Source organism: Podarcis melisellensis (assembly GCF_964234715.1).
Source record: "Podarcis melisellensis genome assembly, chromosome: 6".
NCBI classification, from domain to species: Eukaryota; Metazoa; Chordata; class Lepidosauria; order Squamata; family Lacertidae; genus Podarcis; species Podarcis melisellensis.
This window is the reverse complement of record NC_138538.1, coordinates 50,514,712-50,539,096: the sequence shown is the minus strand read 5'-3', so window position 1 is coordinate 50,539,096 and position 24,385 is coordinate 50,514,712. Positions and strand designations below refer to the sequence as shown.

The 24,385-nt window shown below is 40.4% G+C and overlaps 2 protein-coding genes and 1 long non-coding RNA gene across 21 annotated transcripts; 2 read left to right on the top strand and 1 right to left on the bottom strand.

The window, feature by feature from the left end:
• Positions 1–2,711: 2,711 nt before the first annotated feature.
• ARMH1 (armadillo like helical domain containing 1) lies at positions 2,712–20,097 on the bottom strand. Of its 18 annotated transcripts, XM_081914758.1 has the most exons (14): positions 19,849–20,073; positions 19,495–19,545; positions 15,842–15,868; positions 15,004–15,225; positions 14,529–14,597; positions 13,682–13,848; positions 11,902–12,098; positions 10,746–10,830; positions 9,715–9,837; positions 8,704–8,776; positions 7,537–7,666; positions 6,446–6,523; positions 5,098–5,212; positions 2,712–3,158 (listed from the first exon to the last, which is right to left on the bottom strand). In XM_081914758.1, exons 4-14 carry the CDS (start codon positions 15,207–15,209, stop codon positions 3,094–3,096), a joined length of 1,308 nt encoding a protein of 435 aa, XP_081770884.1. In that variant the 5' UTR covers positions 15,210–15,225; positions 15,842–15,868; positions 19,495–19,545; positions 19,849–20,073; the 3' UTR covers positions 2,712–3,093. The 18 variants fall into 18 exon arrangements, with proteins under 18 accessions (XP_081770884.1, XP_081770895.1, XP_081770893.1 ...); XM_081914769.1 differs by lacking the exons at positions 15,842–15,868; positions 19,849–20,073 and adding an exon at positions 20,080–20,097; XM_081914767.1 differs by having other exon boundaries at positions 19,495–20,073.
• On the top strand, positions 6,534–15,983 carry LOC309371788. 2 transcript variants are annotated; one of them, XR_014169285.1, is made up of 3 exons: positions 6,534–6,722; positions 13,418–13,527; positions 15,866–15,983. It is a non-coding gene; the product is annotated as an uncharacterized lncRNA (long non-coding RNA). The 2 variants fall into 2 exon arrangements; XR_014169286.1 differs by having other exon boundaries at positions 13,418–13,468; positions 15,866–15,919.
• An 8-nt stretch (positions 20,098–20,105) lies between the features above and the next one.
• Positions 20,106–22,982, top strand: TMEM53 (transmembrane protein 53). The gene is made up of 3 exons (XM_081914780.1): positions 20,106–20,278; positions 20,695–20,807; positions 21,996–22,982. Exons 1-3 carry the CDS (start codon positions 20,215–20,217, stop codon positions 22,650–22,652), a joined length of 834 nt encoding a protein of 277 aa, XP_081770906.1. The 5' UTR covers positions 20,106–20,214; the 3' UTR covers positions 22,653–22,982.
• Positions 22,983–24,385: the final 1,403 nt, after the last annotated feature.

Below are 24,385 nucleotides of genomic sequence, written 5' to 3'. Positions count from 1 at the left end.
AAAAGCCTTTGCAGACGACGTGTTGATGTTGGAAAATTCGGTGGAAAGCGTCCCAAGAGCAATAGAAACTATAACAAAATTTGGCAAATTGGCAGGATTCTATATAAATAAGGGAAAAAACAAAAATGATAGTAAAAAATTTAGACTTACAGGCAAAAGAAAGACTTGAGAATATTATGGGAATTAAAACAGAAAAATATTTGGGGATATGGATATCAGCTAAGAATTTAAACCTTTTTCAGGATAACTATGTTAAAATCTGGAATGATATAAAAAGAATCTAGAAAAATGGACTAGACTGAACCTTTCTTTGTTAGGAAGAATATCCGCAGTCAAAATGAATGTTTTGCCCAAGATGATCTTATTTCAAACACTCATGGTAATAGCCCAAACTGTTTTAAAATGTGAAAGAAGGACGTGACAAACTTCATTTGGTAGTGGGGAAACCCGAATTAAATATAAAAATCTGACAGATATATGAGAAAGAAGGGACTTTGCCCTTCCAGACCTTAGATTTTATTATGAGGCAGCGTGTCTCTGTTGGATGAAAGAATAGATGGAGCTAAGAGATACCAACATTTTAGACCTAGAAGGTTTTGATCTACACTTTGAATGGCATGCATATCTGCATTATGACAAATCAAGGCTGCACAAAGGTTTCCAAAACCATGTCATAAGAAGTATGTACACGGTTTGGCAGCGACACAAAGATCTCTTAGAGAGAAAACCCCCAAGATGGATATCCCCAACTGAGGTGGTCTCAGCGAAAAGGTTGAATATGGACTAATGGGCCACTTATAAAGTTAAAGAGTTAAAGAGAAGAGTAGAGTGGAGGTATTTTGGAGATTATCTTAGAGGGTACAATATACAATTTAATCTACAAGTAGGTTAAATATACAATTTAACCTGCAAGAGAGATGGATTGGGAAGTCGGGAAAAGAGATAAGTGATGGATACTGTGCAATGTGTGTATAAAGGCTGTTAAAACTGCATAAATAAAAGTTTTTAAAACATTGTGGATTTATTTAAAATATTTATACCCAGCCGCTCTGCCTGACAAGACCAAGGTAGCCAACTTGGATAGAAAGGACTCCACTCCTTAGCTACTGTGGCTATTTCAACTGCTGCTCTTCAAAGGCTTCGTGGAGGGGAACACTACCCTCATGTGTGCAGCTTAACAACTTAGGCCCATATAGTACCAAATGTTATTAGTCCCTGGGAGGTCTGGGTATTTTCTCACGCAGACCTGAGAGTATGCAGCTCCTGGCTGTTCCTGTTATAAATGTTGCAAATGGACAATGACCATAATCATATCTATTTAAGTCAATGTGTTGGACTGTGATAGTCTTCATTCATGTAGAGGCAAGAATTCCGTTTATGACTCCTGAAACTAGTCAAATACTGGTATTGAAATCTTGTCAGTGTTAAGCAACTGGCTTTATGCATTAATCATGTGCTTAAAAGAAAATGATCTCTAATGGCTATTATTTTGAAAAAAGTATACAAAAAACTTTACATTTATTTATTTATTTATTTATTGAATTTATATACCGCCCTATACCCAGAGGTCTCAGGGCGATTCACAGAATAAAATCAATTATAGTGTCAGTCTGTTCTGAAATGGAAATTAACTTCTGCCTTTCTGAGTTTTTGCATTTTATCAGTAGAATGGCAAAAAGTGTCAACTGTTTGGGCCATTTCATTGTAACTGTGAAGTTTAACTATTTGGACTGCTCAAGAGCCAGTAGTGTGTGGGTATGCTTCAGTAACCTTCCCGAAAGTGTTAAACAAGTGTGTGTGTTTATGTTTATTTATATATGTGCTTACACCCTATGAGGAAAAGTCTGATATATGCATGGATGTATCAGTGTAGCTTTCAAAAAGATGGGAAGGATGCTGCTAATTTTGTCTACTGGCATTGCCAATTATAAAGTGAATTTAGGGTGCCATTACTGCATGCAAGTGTTAATTGTTTCCTAAGATCTAAGGCATACAAAGTGGCTAAGGAGATGCTAATGGCATAGCATGCTTTCCAAGAGAAGAGAGCTAGGAGTTGGGAAACAACTGATATGAAGTTTCAACATTTTATCTCCATCTCTATGAAGTAGATAGGCCTGATCTGTAAGCATACATACTATCCATTGTGCGAAAGTACACTTCAGGAAAAGAGCAGCCAAATCCTATACAAAACTAACTGTATCTGAAATCAATGGGCTTAAGCATACGATTGCTCCTTAATTTCTCTTAAAGAGCTGTATTACTTCAAAAATCCCTTTATATAACTGTAAAGCTATGAAGTATTCAAGGGTGTGTTTATATGCTGAATGCATAGCTAGAGAAGCCATTGCTGCTTTCCCAGTAGCGCTGCTAGAGAATGGCAGTTTCTGCTTTTGGCTTGCAAATCATGTACTGTAAATATTTTACCTTTGATAATATTTCTGAAGAAAAGAACATTTGGTCTTATGGTAGACTTCTGGATGCTCTACTACATTAGGGTTCAGTCTGTCTGCACAAAAATAAGTTGGCAAGGGGATTTAGAGTTCACAGTGTAAGAGCAGAGCAGCCTGCCAGATAAGGCCAAGCATTCTGTTCTCACAATGGCTAACCAGATGCCCATGTATCTTCTGTATGTTCATTTATTTCAGTTTCAGTTGAACCTGCAAATTGGAGTGAAGTCTTGTGTCTGGTATGTATGATCACAGAGACTTAAATTTAGTTGTTCAGTACTGTTTTTATTTATTACATAGATATCCTGTCTCCTCCTCAGAACTCAAAGTGGCTGTACAAGGGATTATTCCTTATTTTCATAAGTATGACACAAATTAGTCTATGGTTATGTTGTTGCAAAGGCAGCTGTTGAAGAACAATTAGAGCAACTGATGTGTCTGGTGGTTGATAACCAAACTAAGTAGATTTCAGATTTGAGAAAAGGGGGGGGGGGACAGGGACTCAAAGTCACCTGTCATAAGGCACTTGGAGCTTTGCATCTTTTTCTCATGGGGATGGGTAGTAGGGCCTGAAACAGAATGCATGGAAAAAATAGATGAAAATGAACAACAGCCCAATAAATGAGGACAATTGAGAGGTCACTAACTAAAACAGCAACTCTCTAATTTGAGACGGCTGTTCCTGTTCATCTTCTGCAGTTGAGTTTCTCTCTGAGGGAGGAAAAAGAGTTCAAGAAATATAACTCAGTTCATTACTTCAGTACCAAGTATGGTAGCTTATTTTTTAAATGCAGTGGTATCTTGGTTCCCAAAAAACTTAGTTGATGAACAAATCAGCTCCCAAATGCCGCAAACCTGGAAGTAAGTGTTCTGGTTTGCAAATGTTTTTTGGAAGCTGAACATCTGTTTTGGCTGTCGGCATTGTTTCCAGGGCCAATGAGAAGCCGTGCCTTGGTTTTTGAATGTTTTGGAAGTCGAACGGACTTCCAGAATGGATTGAGTTCGGGAACTAAGGTACCACTGTGCTGTTATACAAACAAGATACAGTGGTACCTCGGGTTACGAACTTATTTCGTTCTGGAGGTCTGTTCTTAACCCGAAACTGTTCTTAACCTGAGGTGCTCTTTCGCTAATGGGGCCTCCCGCTGCTGCCGCACCATCGCTGCGTGATTTCCATTTTCATCCTGGGGCGAAGTTCTCAACCTGAGGTACTACTACCGGGTTAGTGGAGTTTGTAACCCAAAGTGTTTGTAACCTGAAGCATTTGTAACCCAAGGTACCACTGTATTTACTTAAAGTACTGGTAAGCTGCCTTTTATCTATCTATCTATTCTATTTATTATTTGTACCCCGCCCATCTGGCTGGGTTTCCCCAGCCACTCTGGGCGGCTTCCATAGAAACCAAAAAACACTAAAATATCACACATTAAAAACTTCCCTGAACAGGGCTGCCTTAAGATGTCTTCTGAATGTCAGGTAGTTGTTTATCGCTTTGACATCTGATGGGAGGGCGTTCCACAGGGCGGGCGCCACTACCGAGAAGGCCCTCTGCCTGGTTCCCTGTAGCTTTGCTTCTCGCAATGAGGGAACTGCCAGAAGGCCCTCGGCGCTGGACCTCAGCGTCCGGGCAGAACGATGGGGCTGGAGACGCTCCTTCAGGTATACTGGGCTGAGGCTGTTTAGGGCTTAAAAGGTCAACACCAGCACTTTGAATTGTGCTCAGAAACGTACTGGGAGCCAATGTAGGTCTTTCAAGACCGGTGTTATGTGGTCTTGGTGGCCGCCCCCGTCACCAGTCTAGCTGCCGCATTCTGGATTAGTTGTAGTTTCCGAGTCACCTTCAAAGGTAGCCCCACGTAGAGCACATTGCAGTAGTCCAAGCGGGAGATAACTAGAGCATGTACCACTCTGACGAGACAGTCCGCGGGCAGGTAGGGTCTCAGCCTGCGTACCAGGTGGAGTTGGTAGACAGCTGCCCTGGATACAGAATTGACCTGCGCCTCCATGGACAGCTGTGAGTCCAAAATGACTCCCAGGCTGCGCACCTGGTCCTTCACGGGCACAGTTACCCTATTCAGGACCAGGGAGTCCTCCACACCAGCCCGCCCCCTGTCCCCCCAAAACAGTAATTCTGTCTTGTCAGGATTCAACTTCAATCCATTAGCCACCATCCATCCTCCAACCGCCTCCAGGCTAAGCATCCTCACATGGCAGTTTCCATAAAATAAAATGCAGTATGCACAAGTGAAGCCGTAAAGATTATAAATGCATAATACAGGGGTGGCTAACATTTTTTGCTTGAGAGCCACATTGAGGCTTTGCCAGCCCTCAGAAGGGCTGCATGCCAACATGCACATCACTCTCAAGAGTATACACAGTACTTTTTTCTTGTTATCTAACTAGCATTTCTCTCTACAGATTTCATATGTAATTTCTGTCCCCTCTGGATTTGTTGAATTAACATAAGACCCTTCTTGTTTATACTGTTGTGAACTAATAACTTGTCCCATTTCATATTTTTGTACTTATTCACAACCTGCCTGCACAATATGTCATCCTATTATTTCCCTTCCCTCCCCCCCTTTTTTTAGCATTAAGGAGGTATCTACATATTCCAAAGTTATTTTGTCCACAACTGTGCCCAACATACCTGGAATATCCATTTTTGCCTGAGCCAAAATATATTCCGGAATATTGACTATATTGGTGGCCAGAATAACAGCCTGCACAGCATCCATATTCAGGTACAAGTTTGTAGCATCTTGCTAGAGGGAAGAAAGGTAAGACAGGCACTTTATTGAAAAGCAGGAACTTTCCAAGGTTCAGGGCTGGAAATAAATGGAGGGAAATTCCTGATGGTTCATTGGCATCTCTTCCTTGAAACAAGGGCCACTCTAATGGAGTTGTCTCTACATGTCTCTTCACTCAAAGGCTAGGATGACTGTATCTGAACAGTGAACTTCTTGGAATATTTTAATTAGCTAAAGGACTAATGGCTGCCTGGCTTTTGATTGAAATTGGATATTTGGAAAATTTAATAGGAAGATGAATGGGCCTACTCTGTAATAGTTCACCATCTTTTTAAAATGCTCTCTCCAGAAAGGCACAGCTGATGACAATTTTATTATAATTTTGCCACCAGGGAATATCATTTTTATTCTTTGACATAGGGGGCAGCTTTAATTATATTGTTGCAGTTGCTCAATCTGGACTTTAGTGCTGCTGTACTAATGTCATGTGTTTTAATGTTTAGAAAAATAGAAAATATTTATTGTAAATAGTTTTGAGACTTCGTATAAAACATCATTCAATAATTGTAGGTGGTTGGTTATTATAACCATCATATGCAGCTATGAAGACAGAGACTGTATTAGAATGAGCTTTACTAGTAAATCCACACTTTAAAATATGCAAGCTTCCCAAATTAATTTCTTTCAAAATCTGCCAATCCAATTTTCAGAACAACTTTTACAGAAATGGAAAAATATGGTTGAATATGTTTACTTAGAAATGGAAAAGCCAGTGATGTTCTTGCCCTTATTCTGAAAAAAGGTCTAGAGCTGTGCTTTCCCTCTACTGTGCCACTTTCTATGTTCCTCCTCTTCAAGATTGTTATTAATTTAAATACTGCTTAATGCTCTTAAAATAGGTTTCTAAGTGGTTTAAGATAAGGGGATAAGAGAAACCTGGTAAACAGAAAGCAGCTTTTACAATGGCAGAAGTAGTAAGAAGATACCACTACCCTTTCTGAACTCTGGCTCTCTTAAAGCATTCATTTGAATTTAACAGTTACTGAAGGTCTTGTCTAACGTTGGCTATGCCACAGAAGATAGTGATTCTTACTATAGTTGCTGGGTGGAGGGAAGACTTCTAAACAATTCAGAAAAGTGGTTTGGGATTTCAGGTGTTTTGTCTTAAATCTCACTGTTGCTTTTGGCAAATAAAACATCTCATATCTGAGTCCCATAACCTTAGTACAGAGGATAGACAAGACATACCATAAAGAGCTCAAACAGTTTTTCTCCCATGGCGCTCTGGGTTTGATTCTCCACCACTATGAACATCCTTACAAAATGCTGCAAGGGAACAGAATTTAATCCATAGGGAAAATAAGAGTAATCCTTGGGTTGTATCCAACTCTGCTTTTCTGTTTGTGCAGCACTTCTGCTTGAGTTAACATAACTTCTCCCTCCTCTCCAGCCCATGATGCATCTTTAAACTCTCCAGACTCCAGAGGGTTGGGTATACTCTGGAGCAAATTTTGAATGCAGAGAGGTGAGGAAACAGGACTCCATTGCACAAGTGAAACTTAGCTTGTACAGTCAAACCTCAGTTGTCGAACGTTTGGCTTCCGAAATGTCTGACAATCGAGGTGCGGCTTCTGATTGGTTGCAAGACCTTTCTGCACTCAAGCGGAAGCTGCGTTGGATGTCCGCCTTCTGAAAAACGTTCGAAAACCGGAACATTTACTTCTGGGTTTTCGGCGTTCAGTAGTCAAAGCATTCCAAAACACAGGTGTTCGGGATCCGATGTTTGACTGTATAATGTTGGATGCAGCTCTTTGTAAGCTACAGGAGTATAAAACTCTGCAATCTAATATTTACTATCCAGGTTTCATTAGTATTTATTGTTCTGGTCTTCATCACTCAGAATCTTTAGTGGGGGGCTGCCGTTATCCCTTTCCAAAGCTCTAGCCTCAACCATAATTTCCCAGCACAATTGAGACTTTAAAAGTTCTCTAGTGGTATTAATTTATTAATTACCCGTCCTTCACCCTAAGATCCCAGGGCATTAAAATACATTAGAAACAGTTTAAAAACACTTCTGTAGATTTTGGCATAAATATACAGGCAGTTTCTGCTCCCATGCTTCCAACATCTACAAGCCATGCATGTTAAATACTAAGAAAGCCTTATTCCTGTCATAGTCTGATCTTTGTATTCTTTAGTGCTTAATCCACTGACTAACTTTTTATCTCATCCAATCCATCCATTCCACCCACCGAAACAACCCCTTCACTTAGAGAGCTTTGAAAAAGTGACAATACACATCTATGCCCAGTTTCCTCCTTTTCAACAAAGTCACTTGCCTCTAGGGTAATGCTGGCCTGCCTCTGGCAGTTAGTGTGATCTTTGTTGCCCATGGCACACATGAGACCATGCACCACTCTCAAGAAGACCAGCTCCTCAGCCACATCTCTGGAGTCTTGGGCCAGAATTCTGCAAAGTTGAGTGTTTGAAGAGTGGGATAAAAATGTTTTCAATAAACAGATAAGAGAGGGGGAAGGGGGTTTAAGAGCAGAGGGAGCATCCCACTAATTTACAAGCTAGAGAGATCTAGGTTGTTCTGTGCCAGCTGGTTGACAGTGAGACATCCAATAGTAATAGAAGACATCCAACAGGTTCAGCTTTCCTAACTGTTGCACTGTTGGATTTCTGCAACAGTTGTTAAAGGCACACGCTGCCAAGAAAATAAGCTGACTGGGCAAATCTATTGTATTGAGTTGTTATGGTGCTAAGCCTAGTAAGGTGGATGGTGACATGAATTTGGCTAAGCAGCAAATACTTTGTCTAGTGCTGAAGATGATAACCCTAAAATGATTAGAGAGGAGCTGTATATTCAGAGGATATTTTATGTATAGCTCCATTGATAACCTGACTATTCTAGCTCATGTTATAAACTCTGAAAGGTAAGAGGATAGTGGTTGGATTATATAGGTATTCTAGTTCTGAATGTGTTTTAAGGGACTGGATGTGATGCTGGCTGTCTAATGTTGCATCAAGAAGCAGAAGGCATGGATTCAACTTCAACCCCTGAAAGCCATTTTATAGTAATGTTTGGATGGGGGTAGGGAGGGTTTCAAATAGATATGCTTGGTTACTGGCTGGCCTTGGGCAATGCAAGTCACTCTTAGCCAGTGTGCTATGTTAAGAGACTAAAATTGCTACTTTGAGGTTCTTGGAACAAAATGCAGCAAGTAGATATCATAGTATGATTAAAACATATAGTTAACACCATCAATTAAAAATATATAAAAACACTGCCCAACCTAGTGCCCTACTGCCTCCATCTGAGTAGCAGGTGAAGTGGGTGTATATAATTTGTCAATCTGGACTGTGAACTGGTGGCTGTTTCACACAATAAGTGAGGTGTTTTCTAGTTTGCATCTGTGGCCTACACAAAACTGGGCTAAGAGTGCTTCACAGTTTGCCTCTGTGTTGGCAACTGCTTCCAGTAACCCATCCTAATCTCTTACCCAATGGCTTTGGCAGCAGCAGCTTGCTGAATATATGCTGGCAAGGACTCCATCAAGTGTAACGTACCAGCTTCTGTATGTAGGAAACAATGTAGGAGTCAGGTACTGTGTCTCATAGCCTGCCCCAAAGCTTTGCTTTTGACCTAAAACACTGTCCAGAAAGAACTGAATTGCACAGAAAATCCATTCAGTACCTATCCAGCAGCACAGTTTAACTTAGGCTAGCACCAGCTAATTGCTGTTTCACATGCCATGCAGAAATTTGATTCCTTGATGGTAGGCAGGGAATGTTGGTTTGGGTCTGCTTTGAAAGATGTCAATGTTTGCCTGCAGCCCTCCCTGCTCCAGTTTCTCAGGCTGGTGATTGAGATGAATTTCTGTTCTATCACAATGGGTTCTCATTCCATACCCCTACAGTCCCGCTCTGAGCAAACTTGGAGCTTGATAGAGGTTTTCAGGTATGAATGAGGAAAGAGGTTGGGCCCCATGATAAAAGAAAAGGAACAGAGGATGGGCTTAAGTTGTTAAAATATATGCCTTCCCTTCTCAACACATGAAGAATATAAATGCTACAGTAAGTGTGTGTTCACAATACTGCCTTAGAGAACAGTGAAGTTGTTTTTTCAGTGCATTTCATAGCTTTTGCACCCCAACCTGTTTACATCAGCACAGCTTCAATTTGTTCCTGCACCAGAGAATGTTGACAGGCAGGAATGTCTTTACCCTGTGCAGAGATGTTCATACAAGGGTGGAGACAAATTGGGAACAGCTTAATAACTCCAGTCGGTGTGAAGCTGGTTTGAGAAACCACCAAACAGTAGTATGAAGTACAGTAAACATGCATTTTGGCTAACATCTTGTGAACACAAAAACCGGAAATGTAGTGAGTGCACAGTATACGAGAATGTGAACACAGCCTTAGACTAATATACTCTAGAGATAGGGAAGGAGATGTAGAAGTGGGGAACATCTTCATAAGTGGGTCCAAATGGCAGCATTTGTGGATCTCACCTTCCAGGATTCTGGCTTGCATTTTGGCAGTCTCCTGTCTTGATGGCTTTAGCAATGCAACCAGTCCTTTTAGCAAAGCTGGCCGCACATCATATGCCATGAGGTCCTTGATAAGTTGAATCGCTAGAAGAAGGAAGATACTAAAGTGGGTGCTTTGTCACAGAGTAATAGTAGTAAGGTAGCTCCTGTTGCACAGAGCAAGCCTCAGTTTTTCTTGGGGAATAATTTGCCTACACAAAGCCTAAAAGGTGGTTCAACTATGTCCAGTCTTTGTTAATCATTTGTTCCAGTGTGTTTACTAGTTACTGGGAATCATAGGCAGGGAGAGCACAGGTCCTGCTTCTGGGCTTTCCACAGGCTGCCGGCTGCCATTGAGAATGGGATACTGGACTAGATGGGCCACTGGCCTTATCCAGCAGGTCCTTCTTACGTTTATATGGCAGTTATAGGACAAAGAACACTCAATTTAAAAGTGGGTTTGTTAATGCACTAGGCAATATAGCACATTAATTGTGCAGTTCTCATGTTCCTAAAGACTTCAATCCCTCCGTAAAGGCACTGTCTGTTGGTTCTTTCATAAAATGCGTACACTAGTTTTTAAAAAAATTGGTAGCACTAACCACACAGCTTAACTGTATGGAATAAAGGCCAGTGAGTCACCTGCTTTGAAGACATGCTGTTTATGCTACTTGGGAATTTGTAAGTTATCTGTTTTGAAGCAAATATAGCATTAAAAAAGAAAATTGTGGTAGCTTCCATGCAAATTAGAACACACACTGGATTCACCCAGCTTTGGCACCAGCCAAAGACCAGTATGCCTTGTAAGTAGGCTACCTTGTGCTGTACCTTACATAAAATTTGCTTTTTCATGAATGCCTTAGTTATTAGGGTTCTTCCCTTCCTATAGACATTTGGCTCACTGGTGCATTATTTTAAAACTGATTTTCAATTTCAGTATGTGGTAGTCACCTGGACTCAACGATTTGAGGGTTGGCTTCAAAAGTGGAGGTGAGTGCATAGAGTCATCTTACCCTCATATTGCACCTCCAGGTGCAGAGAACGGAGCACACTAAGCACTGAGTCCACAATACTTGGATGGGCATCTCCCACAATTGTCTGCCAAAGTAAACGAGCAAGAGAAGAATATTTGAGACCCCGTCTTAGTATGCTGTAATACAGAACAAGCATGAAAAATATAGGTCACAATCAAGAGATCACAAGGAAGAGCTGGGCTACCCAAATCTTCAGCATGATCAAGCAGACAAAAGATTATATTTTGACCTGGTGATGCAAATCCCTTTTAGGAGCACGTCAGACGATATTTTAACATATACATGAAACACTCTGAGGGAAGACAATTCATTTTGTAAGAATGTAAAAGGAAGATTGCTGTAACTGATTGAAGTTCCCTGTTGCAAATTAAAGCTGTGCTGATATAAACAACGTGGGGTGCAAGAGCTGTAAAATGAACAAAAAAACAACAACTTCTCTAATGCAGTAATGTGAACTCTCACCCAGGTGAGATCAGACAACATGCTGCAATGAACCATAAAGATGCAAGGGCAGTATTTAGGGAGACCACTCTTTCTTCATGAATCTGTTATACCAATCAGTTTTATAAGTGCATTAATTAGAAATAACCATTAGCTAGAATGGTTAAGGGAGATGTCAATAAGTTCTATGTGTCCCTAATCTAGATCTAGCCATAATTGGGGTGGTGTGTTCTACAGCTGACAGTTCTTAGCTTAAAAAACCACATATTTTCAGGAGTACTATTTCAGATTTTAGACATGGGGGCAGAATAGGATTTCAGTAATTTTTTAAAAGAAACTCCCTTTAAACCTATTTAAATACAATTACAAACATTGTATTTTAAGGCAATGTATTTGGGTTACTTATATCTCCATTACTTATAGTTCAATTATCAAACTCAGGTCAGATCTGTTAGCCTTTCTTGCCTAATATAGTTGGTTCCTTTGGCATGGTATTTGGCACTTAGATCCATTTAACTGTTAATAGCAATATATATGTGCAGTTTGTAGACCCTGCACTGGCTAGAAACACAGATGCCCCTGAGGAAAAAATGCATGTTGTCTGTAACAGATGATGGGAAGAAGTTCCATATACTGTAGTTAATGAAACAAAGATTGCAACCCCATGCTCCCACTCCATCTTGTTGTTGCTCACCTGTATTGTCCTCAATGTTTGTAGGGACAGTTGCTGGGCTTTTGGAGAGGTGCACTTTAGAAGAGCAATCAGCCCTTTGTACACTTGATTCTGGTATTTGGGGTTGCCATGGCCTAAAGCATCCAGAAGAATCTGTACTTGCTCTTGAGTCTCTTCTGACTTGCAGGTGGCAAAAAACTCAGCAATTGATCGTACACCTATAAAGGAAAAAAAGCTTTCTGAACACGCAGGCTAGAAATTGTCAGCTAAGCAGCCCCATGTTTTAGCTTGTATTTAAATAAAATGTAAGTTTTAATACAAGTATTTTGTAAGTAGCAAAGGACACCCTTATTATACATTGATAAATATGCAGAGTACCATTGGCAGGCAATCACTCTAATAGTGAACATGATTGTAACCAATTGCTATTTGCAATTCTTAAAATGTGTATGATTTATGTAAAGACACACTTAACATCACATCTATTTAATCACTAAATGGGTTTCTCAAATGGTATCATGTATGGAAAATTTTGGATCAATGTACAGGGCTATCTTCAAGTAAATCCTGTTTCCCATATACCTTCAGAGTCTACAACTGAAAACAAAGTGGAGTGAAGCCATTGCACCTCACACTAGCTAAAATATGCAATGGTTTTCAGACTTTGAGTTTTCAAGTATTTGCCCATTTATGTAAAAATTCTGTAGACTTTAGGGCAAATGAATAAATAAATAATAAATAGCCTCCTTATTCAGTTGATTTAATCCCTGTTTCAATCAGTCCTTGTTTTTGAAATTGTGCTGGTCTAAGGTTACAATTGTTAAACATGCACTTTGTATTCTTGGGAGTAAGCCAAATTGGACTCAGTGGGATTCACTTCTGGGTAAACACAAGACGGACTGACTGTGTGTGTGTGTGTGTGAGAGAGAGAGAGAGAGAGAGAGAGAGCGCCTCTCTCTTATATATGGCTTGCAGCAAGTAGGAAGTGGGAGCTTAGGGGACAGGACTATTAAGGTTTAGGGGGAAAGCCACTGTAAGCTGCTTTGAGCCAGTGGGATAATGCTGAATATAAATCCAATCTAATCAATAGAGTTCAAGCTCACACAACTAGTTATGGGCAGCAATGACTGGCTCTGAATTTGGATGCAGCTTCAGATTTGCATGAAAAGCCATATTCAACCAGTTAAATGAGATTCATTGAGCACTCCTATGTGAATGCACATCCAGATGCAAAATCTGCATCCCCATTTACAGTGTACTTTTCACATACAGCTTTCCCTTGCTAGACTGGGATGGACATATATCACACTCATCCATTTCAGTGGAGCAATGCAGTAAACAAGCATCCACTGTCACTTTATGGTAGATACTAAAAAAAGTTTATATTCCCGCCTAGGTGAATTTATTTGCGTTTAACTCCCCATACACTAATTTTTAATACTGTAGTTAAAACACTTCATCCTACTCTACCCAAGAAAGGAAACTTTACAGAGATATTAATATGCTGATGTTTCAGAGATCTATTCATCTTCTACAGGTAGAAATATCCTGGCTGCTATATACTGCAATGAAAGGAAAACACTACAAAGTAAGATCCTTGTGAGAATCAAATGTTTCCATGCCCTTTTATTGATGAACCTGTGACAGGTGAGATACTGAAGAAGAAAGCAACTCTTTTCTATCAGTGGTATTCACTGGGGTGGAAAGAATAAGCTGAGCTCTGTGGGGAAAACCCTGAGGTCAGAAAACCACTTCACTTAAATATCTGGCAGTACATCTCATTTGTCACAATCTGCCTTACCATAGCTTTCACAAATAATCTCTTTGAACTTCCTGCCAGATCTTGCTACTAACTGAAGAAGCTTTATGGACTCCCTTTTGTCCTCCTCTTTCAGTTGGTTGAGCCCAAGTATTTCCAGCAATGTGAGGATACCACCAACTTCCAGGAATTCAATAATGTATCGCTGGCTGAAAAAATGTGGAGAAGAAAGCAACAGATCTAAAGTCTATTTGCAACAAGATTGCATAATATGATTTCAGTTATTATTTCACACTTATTAACAGTTACGTTTCTTTTCATAGGCAAAGTAATTGGCAGCTCCACTGCTTCTCTTCCTAAACACCACTTTAGTAACCCCTTTACTAAAGCAGCAGAGCTGCCAAGGGAAAGACTTTGCACTTCAGTCATTCACTAGTGTTCCATTCTTTACAGGAATGCAAGCTGATGAACTAAAGCAATTCCAGTTTTCTTATGGGGGAAGAAAACTTTGACCATATTTTCCATATACAGAACTGGGCATAGGTATTCCCAAATCCAACACTTACAACCTGGTATCTCAGCCAAGGAGATTATAGGAATGCTTCATCTAAGAACATTCCCTATGGTTGTTGCTGGAGTAGTTTTTATTCCTGAAGCCATGCCAGTGTGCAAGTTGCATGATTTCATGTTTGATAAAATGGTTATTTAGGCAACAGGCAAAGAAGCACCAAGCCACAGAAAGCAGAGCTTTTTATATTTGCCAATCTCTTTGATAATACAATTACATTTTCCCAAACACCACATTCTCACTACCTCTTTCACACCAACATAATGTGCTAAAAACCTCAGCATCCTATCCAAATATAGAAATGGTACATTTTTTACTTACCCACTTGCAGCTGATAGGAAGATGCCAATGGACTTCAATTGTTGCTCTAGGCACGTTCCATACATGTAACTATTGTGAGTTTGTGAAGGCTTTAAATTAAATACATTCTGGCACACTAAACCTCAGCTGAATCTGATTTTCTCCCTACTCACCTCAGCCCTTTTGCAGGAGTTCATACTTTATTTAGAGGAATGACATGTCTGAAGTAGGACTTGCAAAGTTTTCTGTGAACTTAAGACATTGGGCAATATTGCAGGAAAAGTCCAGGATTATTAAATTCTGCTACCATAACTGGAGCACAATTGCCCTAAAATTAGCAAAAGTTGGTGCAATTTATACTAATAACTGGTATAAAAATAAATATAATTTATCAAGCCAATATGTAGCCAATTCTGGTAATTTTAATGGGGAAATTATTGCTTTCTTTTTTGGCTCTTGTTACACTTTAACAAGAGATCTCCAAGGAAGAGGATACGTCAACCTGAGCCAAGCAGTTAGACGGGCGAGAAACAAACTGGCTCCTTGAGAGAATTCTATTTCCAGTTCTGGACCTGTCTTGCCTTGGTTGGTTAGCATAAAATTTTCTAGAATGTGGCTTCGAGCAATTTTGCCAGCACTGTCCCATTCCTGTAGAAAACTTATTAACCTGCTGATGGCTGCCTGCTCCTTTATGGAAGTCATGACTGGTTGTGTCCTTCTGTTGAGAAGAGAAGAGAACCTTAGACCTATGCATTTGTGAGATCAGAGAATACACCAGCCCCATCTACTTTGACCAGGCATAGGCAAACTCGGCACTCCAGATGTTTCAGGAGTACAACTCCCATCATCTCCAGCTAACGGGACCAGTGGTCAGGGATGATGGGAGTTGTAGTCTCAAAACATCTGGAAGGCCGAGTTTGCCTATGCCTGACTTTGACACTGGCACACCTTGCATCTCACATTAAAATTGTAATTTAAAGCAAGTCACCATGCTTGTTTTAAACCATAGTTTGAACCATATTAAAGCCTAGTTTGTTTTGTCAAGGTACTAACAAGTATTTCAGTAATGTAGGCTTAACAAGCAGTGTCATTCTGTAGTTACCAAATTTTGGCATTTGGTAAAGTGGCTAATGAAAATGGATTCTGTAGGTCGGTCTGAAAGGCAAAAACTCAACACAGACATCTTGGAAGTTATGGCAGCACTGCCCCACTAATCTTATTTATCCTATAGACAGCACATGAAACTCAGATTTGATTCACATACAAAATTTTGAGGGGTAACATCTACAGAATTGCTATGATAAAGGCAACATTAAATATAAAGAAGAGCTTACCTATCTCATTTTTTTTCTTTACAGCCCCTTCAAAAATGTATAAAGAAGCAGTGCTGAGACATGCATAGGAATCCATCAGGGAATTAACAACCTGTGGTTTGCAGGAGCTTTTGTCCTTGGCAGAGTATTTTCAGCACAGGAGAGAAGGTTCTAAATAAATCAATTTTCCTCAAATAGTTGTGATTGAAAGTGTTATTAGCCATAACAAATGTTAGCACTGACAAGGGAACAGCTGTAGCAGCCTTTCAGAGGACGAGGTGAAACATGAGTCTCATTCACTTGATTTACAGAATATTTGTGAAATCTTACTCGTGAGCCTTGTAGCTGATATTTGCGTTTTGGCAGAAGTTGTTTTTCATCTTGGGACATTCACTATAAATTATAGCTCCATATTGTGCACCTGTGTCCTCTACACTTATCTAGTTAAAAGAACTTTCCAACTGAAACAATTGCTAGTTTGATTCTAAATTAACATCTCCATATTTTTATGGGGGCATATATTCCCTCCTTTTTCTAGGAAGCAATGAGTCCTTTGACTGCTAAAGATAAATCTTCATCTACTTGGCTACAGCACTTGATACACAGAAGTCAGTCACGGGGGAGAAGGCTGCATGGCCACATCATGTTCTTATTTGAAGATTCAATGGCACCACCTACTGTGAATATGTTTACCTTTATTCACAGTTGACACAAAGAGATTCAGGCTTCCAACAAAGGAAAATGCATTTTTAAGGGCACAGCCACAGAGAAACTCTCAAAAGGTATTATATGTTCCACATCTATCTTCTGCAATCCAGACACATAGGGACTTCAGCCCACAATTGCCTTCTGGATTGAGTTGGAAAAGATTGAGACTGGCACAAGTTTGCCATCTGCACAGATAGGTTCTGGATGTCAGTGAGGTAAAAACATACCTGTTCAAGTGCTGAACTCAGAACATGAGAAATCTGCCATGTGTACATATTGTTAAATGACAAAAGCACTTAATTCTGTAGAAAGTATTTTCAAGAGCTCTCTCTCACCAGCCTTTTTATTTGTAGACATTTGAATTAGTGTACAAGGATATCTTGAGCCACAAACAGAAACTGCCTATTTATCCAAGATGCCAATTAGGTATACATTTGAGTGCTACAAACACAGCTGCTATGGAGGATTTTTAAAAAGTAAGAGGGGAGATATCTGAGGTAACTTTTCTTTCCATTTCTCCCATATGAAGTCAGGGATATAATGCTGCCAGGTTTTAAGTCTATATTTAGAAAGAAAAACATACCACAGTACCTGAGTAATTGGGTATCCCTTTGTTTTCCATCTTCTTCCAATATTTGTTTTCTGGCACTTGTACCAAACTAATGAAATCACAAAACTCAGCAGCATAGCAATCCAATGTGAAATCCAGAACAGGAAGCCCACCATGCTTAATTGGCTAATGCATAGTAAATCTAGCAATCCTTGGCTTCTTGCCTTGCCATATAATATTTTTGCCAAGCTGTTAACCACTTTAATGGAACCATAAGCACAATCTGAAACAGATCTAACACTTTAGGAAACACTGCCATTTTAGTGTTGCTGTACATCCCTTAAGAGAGACCTTAACAGCCATTCAAAATATGTACAGCATCCTTAATGTTGAACAGTATAAAAGCAAAACTTCCATTCTTCAGGTCTTTAAGCTTATTTGTAATCTGGAGCCTTAAACACTACCAATGCAAAATACTATTTCTTTTTTTACCTTGGGTATTAAAGGGCTGGATTTTACTAAGCAATGGGACTTTCCTTCCTCTCCTCTCCTGTGCACCCCCATCCCCACAAATTAGCTTGGGGAGGTGCCAGGAGAATGCCCAGAACAGCATGGAGAGGTATTTCCATCAGGCAAGCAAAAATGTTTGTGCTGATGGAACTTTTGTTTTAGTATGACTTTGAATTCCTTCCACTGTTCCAATTTGTCTAAGGTGATTTAAAGGTTGAATAATACTGTACATTCTTAGGTTATTGAGCAGAGCAGGCAAGAACTGCAGCAGGTTCTTCAAAAACAACCTAGTATTGTCCGCAGGAAGAGCAAACCTGTTTAATCTCTTTCAGAGCAATGGCTACGGACCCCTCACAGAAAAGCAACATGATTTAATGCTCCTTCTCAGTCCGAAGGCCCATACAAAACGTTCCCTGAAATTCATTTTATTTGAAAGCCTTTTAAGGTAATCTTTTTCAAGCAATCCAATGTACTGTCCATATCCAGAGAAAAATGATTAGGATTTGGGGCATTTCATGAAACTGAATGATATTCAGAACCTGATTATGGGTCATAATCACAGCATTTGATTCATTTAAAGCATAAGGCTTTCACAAAGAATCTTAGGAACTGTATTCACTTAAGGGTAAGCTCCAGTTTCCATGATTCTTTGGGAGAAACCATGGCTGTTAAAGTGGTATAAATATGCTTTAAATATAGGGTGTGTAAATGTATAAGAGTATAATTAATCCTTCCATTGAGAAACATAGTAAACATTTTCACATCTAATATATGAACAGGATTGCCCCAAGGGGCAAAATGCTTTTGGATAACTACTAATATCACCTCCCTACATATATCAGGAGTTTCAACCTTGGGCACCTCAGTATTAACAAAACAATGGAGTTAAATGTGGTACAAGTTCTACTGAGAAGTGCTCACAGAATTCTAATGGAAAACTACCAGTCCTTTTTAAGCTTTTATATATTCTTTAGTATCAGAAAACAGAAACTTCTAAACACTCAGAATATTGATTATGTTACCTGGCTCCCATCTTGAGTGAAGGAGCCTGTCCCAGTAGTATCTTTTGCAATTTGTTAATTTCTAACAACTTAAGCTTTTAAAATTCCCCCACCTTAAAAATATTTCTTATGGGCTTGGTCATATATATCATGTCTCAAAAAGTTATTGAAATTTGTGGGTTTTTCCTATTTCTCATGAGATGTCAAGTTTATAAAGATCCTGGAGGTGTTAATAAATACACATAATCACTAACTATCTATTATATAAACTAAAGATCCAATAGACAGAGTGATCCAACCATGTTGTGGAGTCCAATCTCAGTTTCTCCAACGCTCTATGGAAGCAGAAGTGTACAATCAATATGCCTGATGAATTGTAGGACATAAAGTAAAAAGCACATACTTTAGCCAAAGGACAGTAACTTCTTCATATATCAAGTGGCCTAGTTACCTAATTAAAATCATTTTAGAAGATATCCCTTTGATTTCTCTGTTTTTTCACATCTGGTACACACAATGTTAAAATCTTTCCCAGTAACTAAAGCTGCAATCATAATTTCACTTACCTGGCAGTAAGCTCCGTTGGATTCAATGAACTTACTCTTAAGTAGGAATGGTTGGGAATGCGTTCTAACTCTTCTTCCCTGAAAGAACTAATTATATTACAGTACTCCCCAAAGGAGATCCTTTCTGCCTGGTATTAGAATCATCTTAACCCATTCAAAAATAGGCATAATGAAAACAACCCAACCTAGAATCCTTCATAGTGATGTGCTTGGGCAAAAACAATATACTGTAGGCTCTAGAACCTAAAATTTAGATAAGCTGTGAGCTAAAAATTGCTGTCCATTGTAGTTCAGATTTGTGATGAGTTTCTTGCAGAAAGACATTAAGGTTCAACTCACCAAGTGTCTGAACTACTCCATCCTGCAGTTGTTAAAGTCACAGGAATCCTGCTAGGAAAACAAAACAAAACAAATGATAACCCTGCCAGGGCAAACATAAACAACAAAATGCAAAACTTCTTTGCATCCCCAGAAATATGTTCTTGCGGAGTGGGGTGGGGCTTGTTTTCTCCCACCCTGATTTTCTGCTGGAGCTCAGCTTTGGAATTTGAGATGCAGAATAAACGAATAATGCAGCAAAGTGTCCAGTGCCTTTCTCTCCTCGTTCAGAGGAGGCTTGAATTCTAGCTTCTCAGTTCGTGGCCTCTGCCCACCACCCTCTCAGTCTCGAAGCCTTCGCAATTCCCTACACACCCCTCGTTCTGCTCTTGCCGTATACAGACTGCCCTAGCCTCCACTGCTCCTTCTTTCCTGGGCTGCTTCAAAACTTCCAGCGGGGACCCTCTGGCAAAGCCCAGCTCGGTTTGGTTTTGTTTTTGACGAAAACGGGCAGTGTGTATGTGTGTGTGTATTTATACTGTATATGCAAAGGGGTGGCCGCTCGGTTGCTAAGGCCGCTGCGTTGCTAAGCAGCATTCCGGTTACCGGCGAAGTGGGGGTCACGGAGCGGCCGCGCGCGCTCTCGCCTGCTCCTCCTGATTCGTCAGGCGACTCGAAGAGGGCGGGTATTTCCGGTGGGGCTGAGGCGGAAGCGGCAGTTCTGAGGTAGCCGCCGTAGGGATGGGGTCCAAGGAGTTGGGGTGCGTAGTGGAGCTGCCCCCGACGCCGCGGGAGAGAAATGCTGGTGAGTGTGCGAGGGTTTGGGAGGTTTCGCTGGAGCGGGACTCGCGGAGCGGCCGTTGGAGAGGGAAAGGAAGGTCCGAGCGACGTGCTGAAGGTGGAAACTGGAAATAGGCGAGGGCTGTCTTCGTGGGGTCGGGTTGTTTTTTGTTTTTTTAAGAGTTTGATTTTAGGCAGCGTTCCCTTTGGCTTGGCCGCGAAATCTGCTTCCATTGCCGAGGTGCGTGCTTCGCCTTTGGAAGTATGAATTAATCGCAAATAATCGGCGCGCACGCGCACATCTTACCCAGGAATCTCCTGACAAGTGCAGGGATGTTCTGCGGAGGCGGCTGCAGCTCCCAAAAGTTTGCGTGTCTGGTGGCACAGTAATCCTTTCGTTAAGACTAAGACAGACATTTAATCTTCTTTTCTTTTTTTCAGAGTCCGGTGCTGCAAAGAGAAGTAAAGGCAATCTGCCCGTGGTGATACTGCTTGGGTGGGCTGGCTGCAAGGATAGGTACCTGCAGAAATACAGCACCATCTACCTTCAGGAGGTGAGTAGTGAACTTACTTGACTGCAGTTATTGCAGTGTTCTTCAGAGAAAGAACAATTCGTGGGCAATCCAGAGATACATCAAGAACACTTGGATGGTTTGTACTTTGGGTGGCATGTGGCACACCTGAACATTGTGTATAAAAGAACTACTCAAAAAGTGAAAATTCTAGGGTGAGAATTTCCTGACCTGATCATTCCCAGGACTTGCATAGAGTAGACTTTAGTGCCAAGTGAAAATGTTTCTCTTCAACCAGGCATTTGGCTGATTAACATTCTATGGCTTTTAAAATGTGTGTTATAGGAGGGGGGATTATTTGGTTGTTGTTGTTTTATTGTGTATTTTGTATTTTTCTGTTGTGAACTGCCCTGCGATCTTCAGATGAAGGGTGGTATACAAATTACATACATGCATAATAAGTCGCAGAGAGTAGCTTGACTGATTTCAAAGTTGAATTTTCTATATTGCCTGATTGAGATCTTTTTCAACTCTTTTATGTTAACAGAAAGCTTGGGAATATTTGAAGTGTTTGGTTTTGGTAGCAACTTTAGCTTAAGAAGTTTGCTTGGCATCCTCTTTAAAATGTATTCTAGGGAACATTCAAAAGCCTACTATTTTGTATTTATTGCTTAGCTCTTCAAAGATTCTGAAAATTAACTGAGGTCCTGTCTGATGTTCACTTTATTTCTTTCTGATAATAGATGTTTTAGACTGAAATGTGGTTTCCATGTTAAAGGCAGGGAGACTGAGCAGTTGTCTCTCTCCCCCCGCTGTTAAAGCCATTTTGGCTATAATGGATTCCTTTCCACTCTCTTGCTCAAACACTGGTATAAAACACGCTATAAGCATGTCAGCTGACAAGTATGGGATTTGTGACTGGAGTTAAGGTTTTTTTGGATGAGTCACTGACTTGAAATGAAAGAGCTTCATTTGCCCATCACTGTAGTCCACTGCAGGTAATTTAGTTTGTTACTCATTCCTCAGGACTCACCCTTTGTGATAACCTAACATGTACCTAATTGCTAGTCTATATAGGAGTATTGCTTTTAAGATGTTTCCATTTCCTGAAGTGAAAATTGAGAGCAATTCTCAAATATGCAGTATATGAATATTTCTCTTGGCACACCTTGTCCAATTCTTGTTCTTTTTACTGTATGGCACACACTAAAACTTGTGTATTCCTCACAGGGATGTGTAGTGATCCGCTATACGGCTCCTTGGAGATTGGTTTTCTTTTCAGAATCCTTGGGTATAAATTCCTTGCAGAACTTGGCAAAGAAGCTGCTGGAGCTCCTCTTTGACTACAAAGTAGAGACGAAGCCCCTGCTCTTTCATGTCTTCAGCAATGGAGGTGTCATGCTGTACCGCTACATTGTGGAGCTTCTTCACACTCACCAGCAGTTCCAGCATCTAAGGGTGGTGGGTACTGTGTTTGACAGTGCTCCTGGCAGGAAGAATCTGCGGGGTGCGCTTGGTGCCCTCTCAGTTGTCCTATCGTCATACAATGTATGTGTTAAGTATGCCCTTTTACTGACATTTGCAGTTCTGGTGGTGACATGGCGGATGGTACTGTATCCTGTGACCCGCTTTGTACATGAGAGCCACTATGATGCCATGTCGAAGCAACTCTCTAGATGGCCTGAGCTATACCTCTACTCCAAGGCGGATTCTGTTATTCAAGCAAGTGATGTGGAGAATATGATAGAGGCTCGGAAGCAGCATCAGGTCCTTGTTAAGGCTGTGGACTTTGTGGACACTGATCATGTCAGCCACCTGCGAGCATATCCCACCTTATACACAACTCATTGCACCTCCTTTATGTATAATTGCATTGGGAGCACTTAGGCTCACTTGGTGGCTGTTGTGAAGGTATTAGTATCTGCCTGTTCTCCCACTAATATTATACTCTAAACCGTTCATCATTGCTTTTGATAAAATTCTGTTGCTGCCTCTCACTAATGCAAGCCAAAGTATTTCTCAGAATCTGAATGTCTGAAATTGTCATATAGCTGAGTAGCAGAGAGTGGGACTGTAGGATAAATATGAGCAAACCCACACTGATGCATTTTGCAATATCTTCATTCTTCTTGACTTTGGCTCATGGGCTTTGGAAAGTACTCTAATAGGCTGTGTGTTATCTGTGCATTTAAACATGCACACTTTCGAGCTAAGAAAAGCGAAATTCTGCAACTTTTATTTAAGTATACACATTTGCATACACTCATTTGATATACAGTGTATACAGTGGACCCTCTGGATACGAACTTAATTCGTTCTGGGGGTCCTTATGTACCCTGAAAAGTCTGCAACATGAGGCGCCGCTTCTGCGCACACACACAGTGCGATAGAGCACTTCTGTGTGCAGTGTGCAGAGCACTTCTGCGCATGCATGAAGTGCGTAGAGCGTTTTTGTGCATGCGCGCGCAGCGAAATCCGGAAGTATACACTTCTGGGTTTGCCGCATTCGCAACCCAAAAGTTATGTTACCCGAAGATAACGTAACCCAAGGGTCTGCTGTATTTTATCCTGCTTCTCCTGATCATGGGGAGCAAGGACCTGTACTGGTTGCTGAAGCCCGTCCCTAACTGTTTGAAATCTTACATAGCTTCCTGTTTGGTTTCTCAGATTTTAGTAAGCACCGGCTCTCAAATGTACCTCTGGCTGATATTAAATTTTATGTTTTGATGTATGTAGAATCTCACCTTGTGAAGCAAAATCAGTTCCTTTCTGTGCTGCTGTATACAACTCTGCAAGTAGTTGACCCACCACCATCTCTGGGCTGCTTTTCTCTCTCTTACACTTGCCTTGTGAACAAGTACTTTTTAGCTGAGGATAGGAGGAGGCTTCTTGTGAGTTAAAGCCAGGCTAGTGACTTCATATTATCAACTAAGCTATAGACTATAACACAGAATTAAAAGGACATGTCTAAAGTTGTGCCTATCTCTTTTCTGGATCTGTCTTTTGCATTTATGAAATCACACTCTTTTATTCCATATTGATCCAGGAAAACTTGCTATAACTTTGGTAACAGTACGGAGGTGGGGTGGTGAAACATTCTTTGCTGTCTTGTCTTGTGAGTACAGAGGTGGCTAGAAAGTTTTCTAGTATCTAATCAGTTTTACATTAACTTGATCATTGTAGAAATGCTTAAAACAGTGAAGGTTATTGACTGAAGTTCTAGCCGAGCTGCTGTAGCTAATTACTATGTTTCAAATGGGTGGATTTACCTATCTTGGTGTCAGTTTCCATGTGTCTTCCCTATCAATGGGTCAATAGCTCAGGGTATTTTGCCCCCAGTTCATAACTGTATACTGGGGGAAATAACTGGAGAAGAAAACATGTTGCTGTTTGATATGTGCTAAAGTGTTTAAGATGATAACAAGCTAGGTGACTCAGAAATAATAGGCAACTAGATCTAAACCTTTAGTGAGACTCCTGAAGAATAAGGGGTTTAAAGCCTTAAATATAAATAGTCCCTCAGTTGCCCTAGCTGCAGATGTGGTATTAGGAGATTTTAAGGCTTCTCTCAAATAGATTTTACAGGTAGTGCATTCATAATTTATCTGTTAATAACAAAA

What these genes read in the sequence shown, in the direction of transcription:
- ARMH1 (XM_081914753.1), bottom strand. Translation starts at nt 19,592, where the DNA reads ATGTTTGCCCTGGCAGGGTTATCATTTGTTTTGTTTTGTTTTCCTAGC. An exon ending in TTCCTATCAGCTGCAAGTGG is followed by an intron (nt 13,849 to 14,528) that starts GTAAGTAAAAAA and finishes ACATTTTTTCAG; the next exon opens with CCAGCGATACATTATTGAAT. An exon ending in GATTATTTGTGAAAGCTATG is followed by an intron (nt 12,099 to 13,681) that starts GTAAGGCAGATT and finishes TTTCCTTTATAG; the next exon opens with GTGTACGATCAATTGCTGAG.
- TMEM53 (XM_081914780.1), top strand. Translation starts at nt 20,215, where the DNA reads ATGGGGTCCAAGGAGTTGGGGTGCGTAGTGGAGCTGCCCCCGACGCCG. An exon ending in GCCGCGGGAGAGAAATGCTG is followed by an intron (nt 20,279 to 20,694) that starts GTGAGTGTGCGA and finishes TCTTTTTTTCAG; the next exon opens with AGTCCGGTGCTGCAAAGAGA. An exon ending in GCACCATCTACCTTCAGGAG is followed by an intron (nt 20,808 to 21,995) that starts GTGAGTAGTGAA and finishes TATTCCTCACAG; the next exon opens with GGATGTGTAGTGATCCGCTA.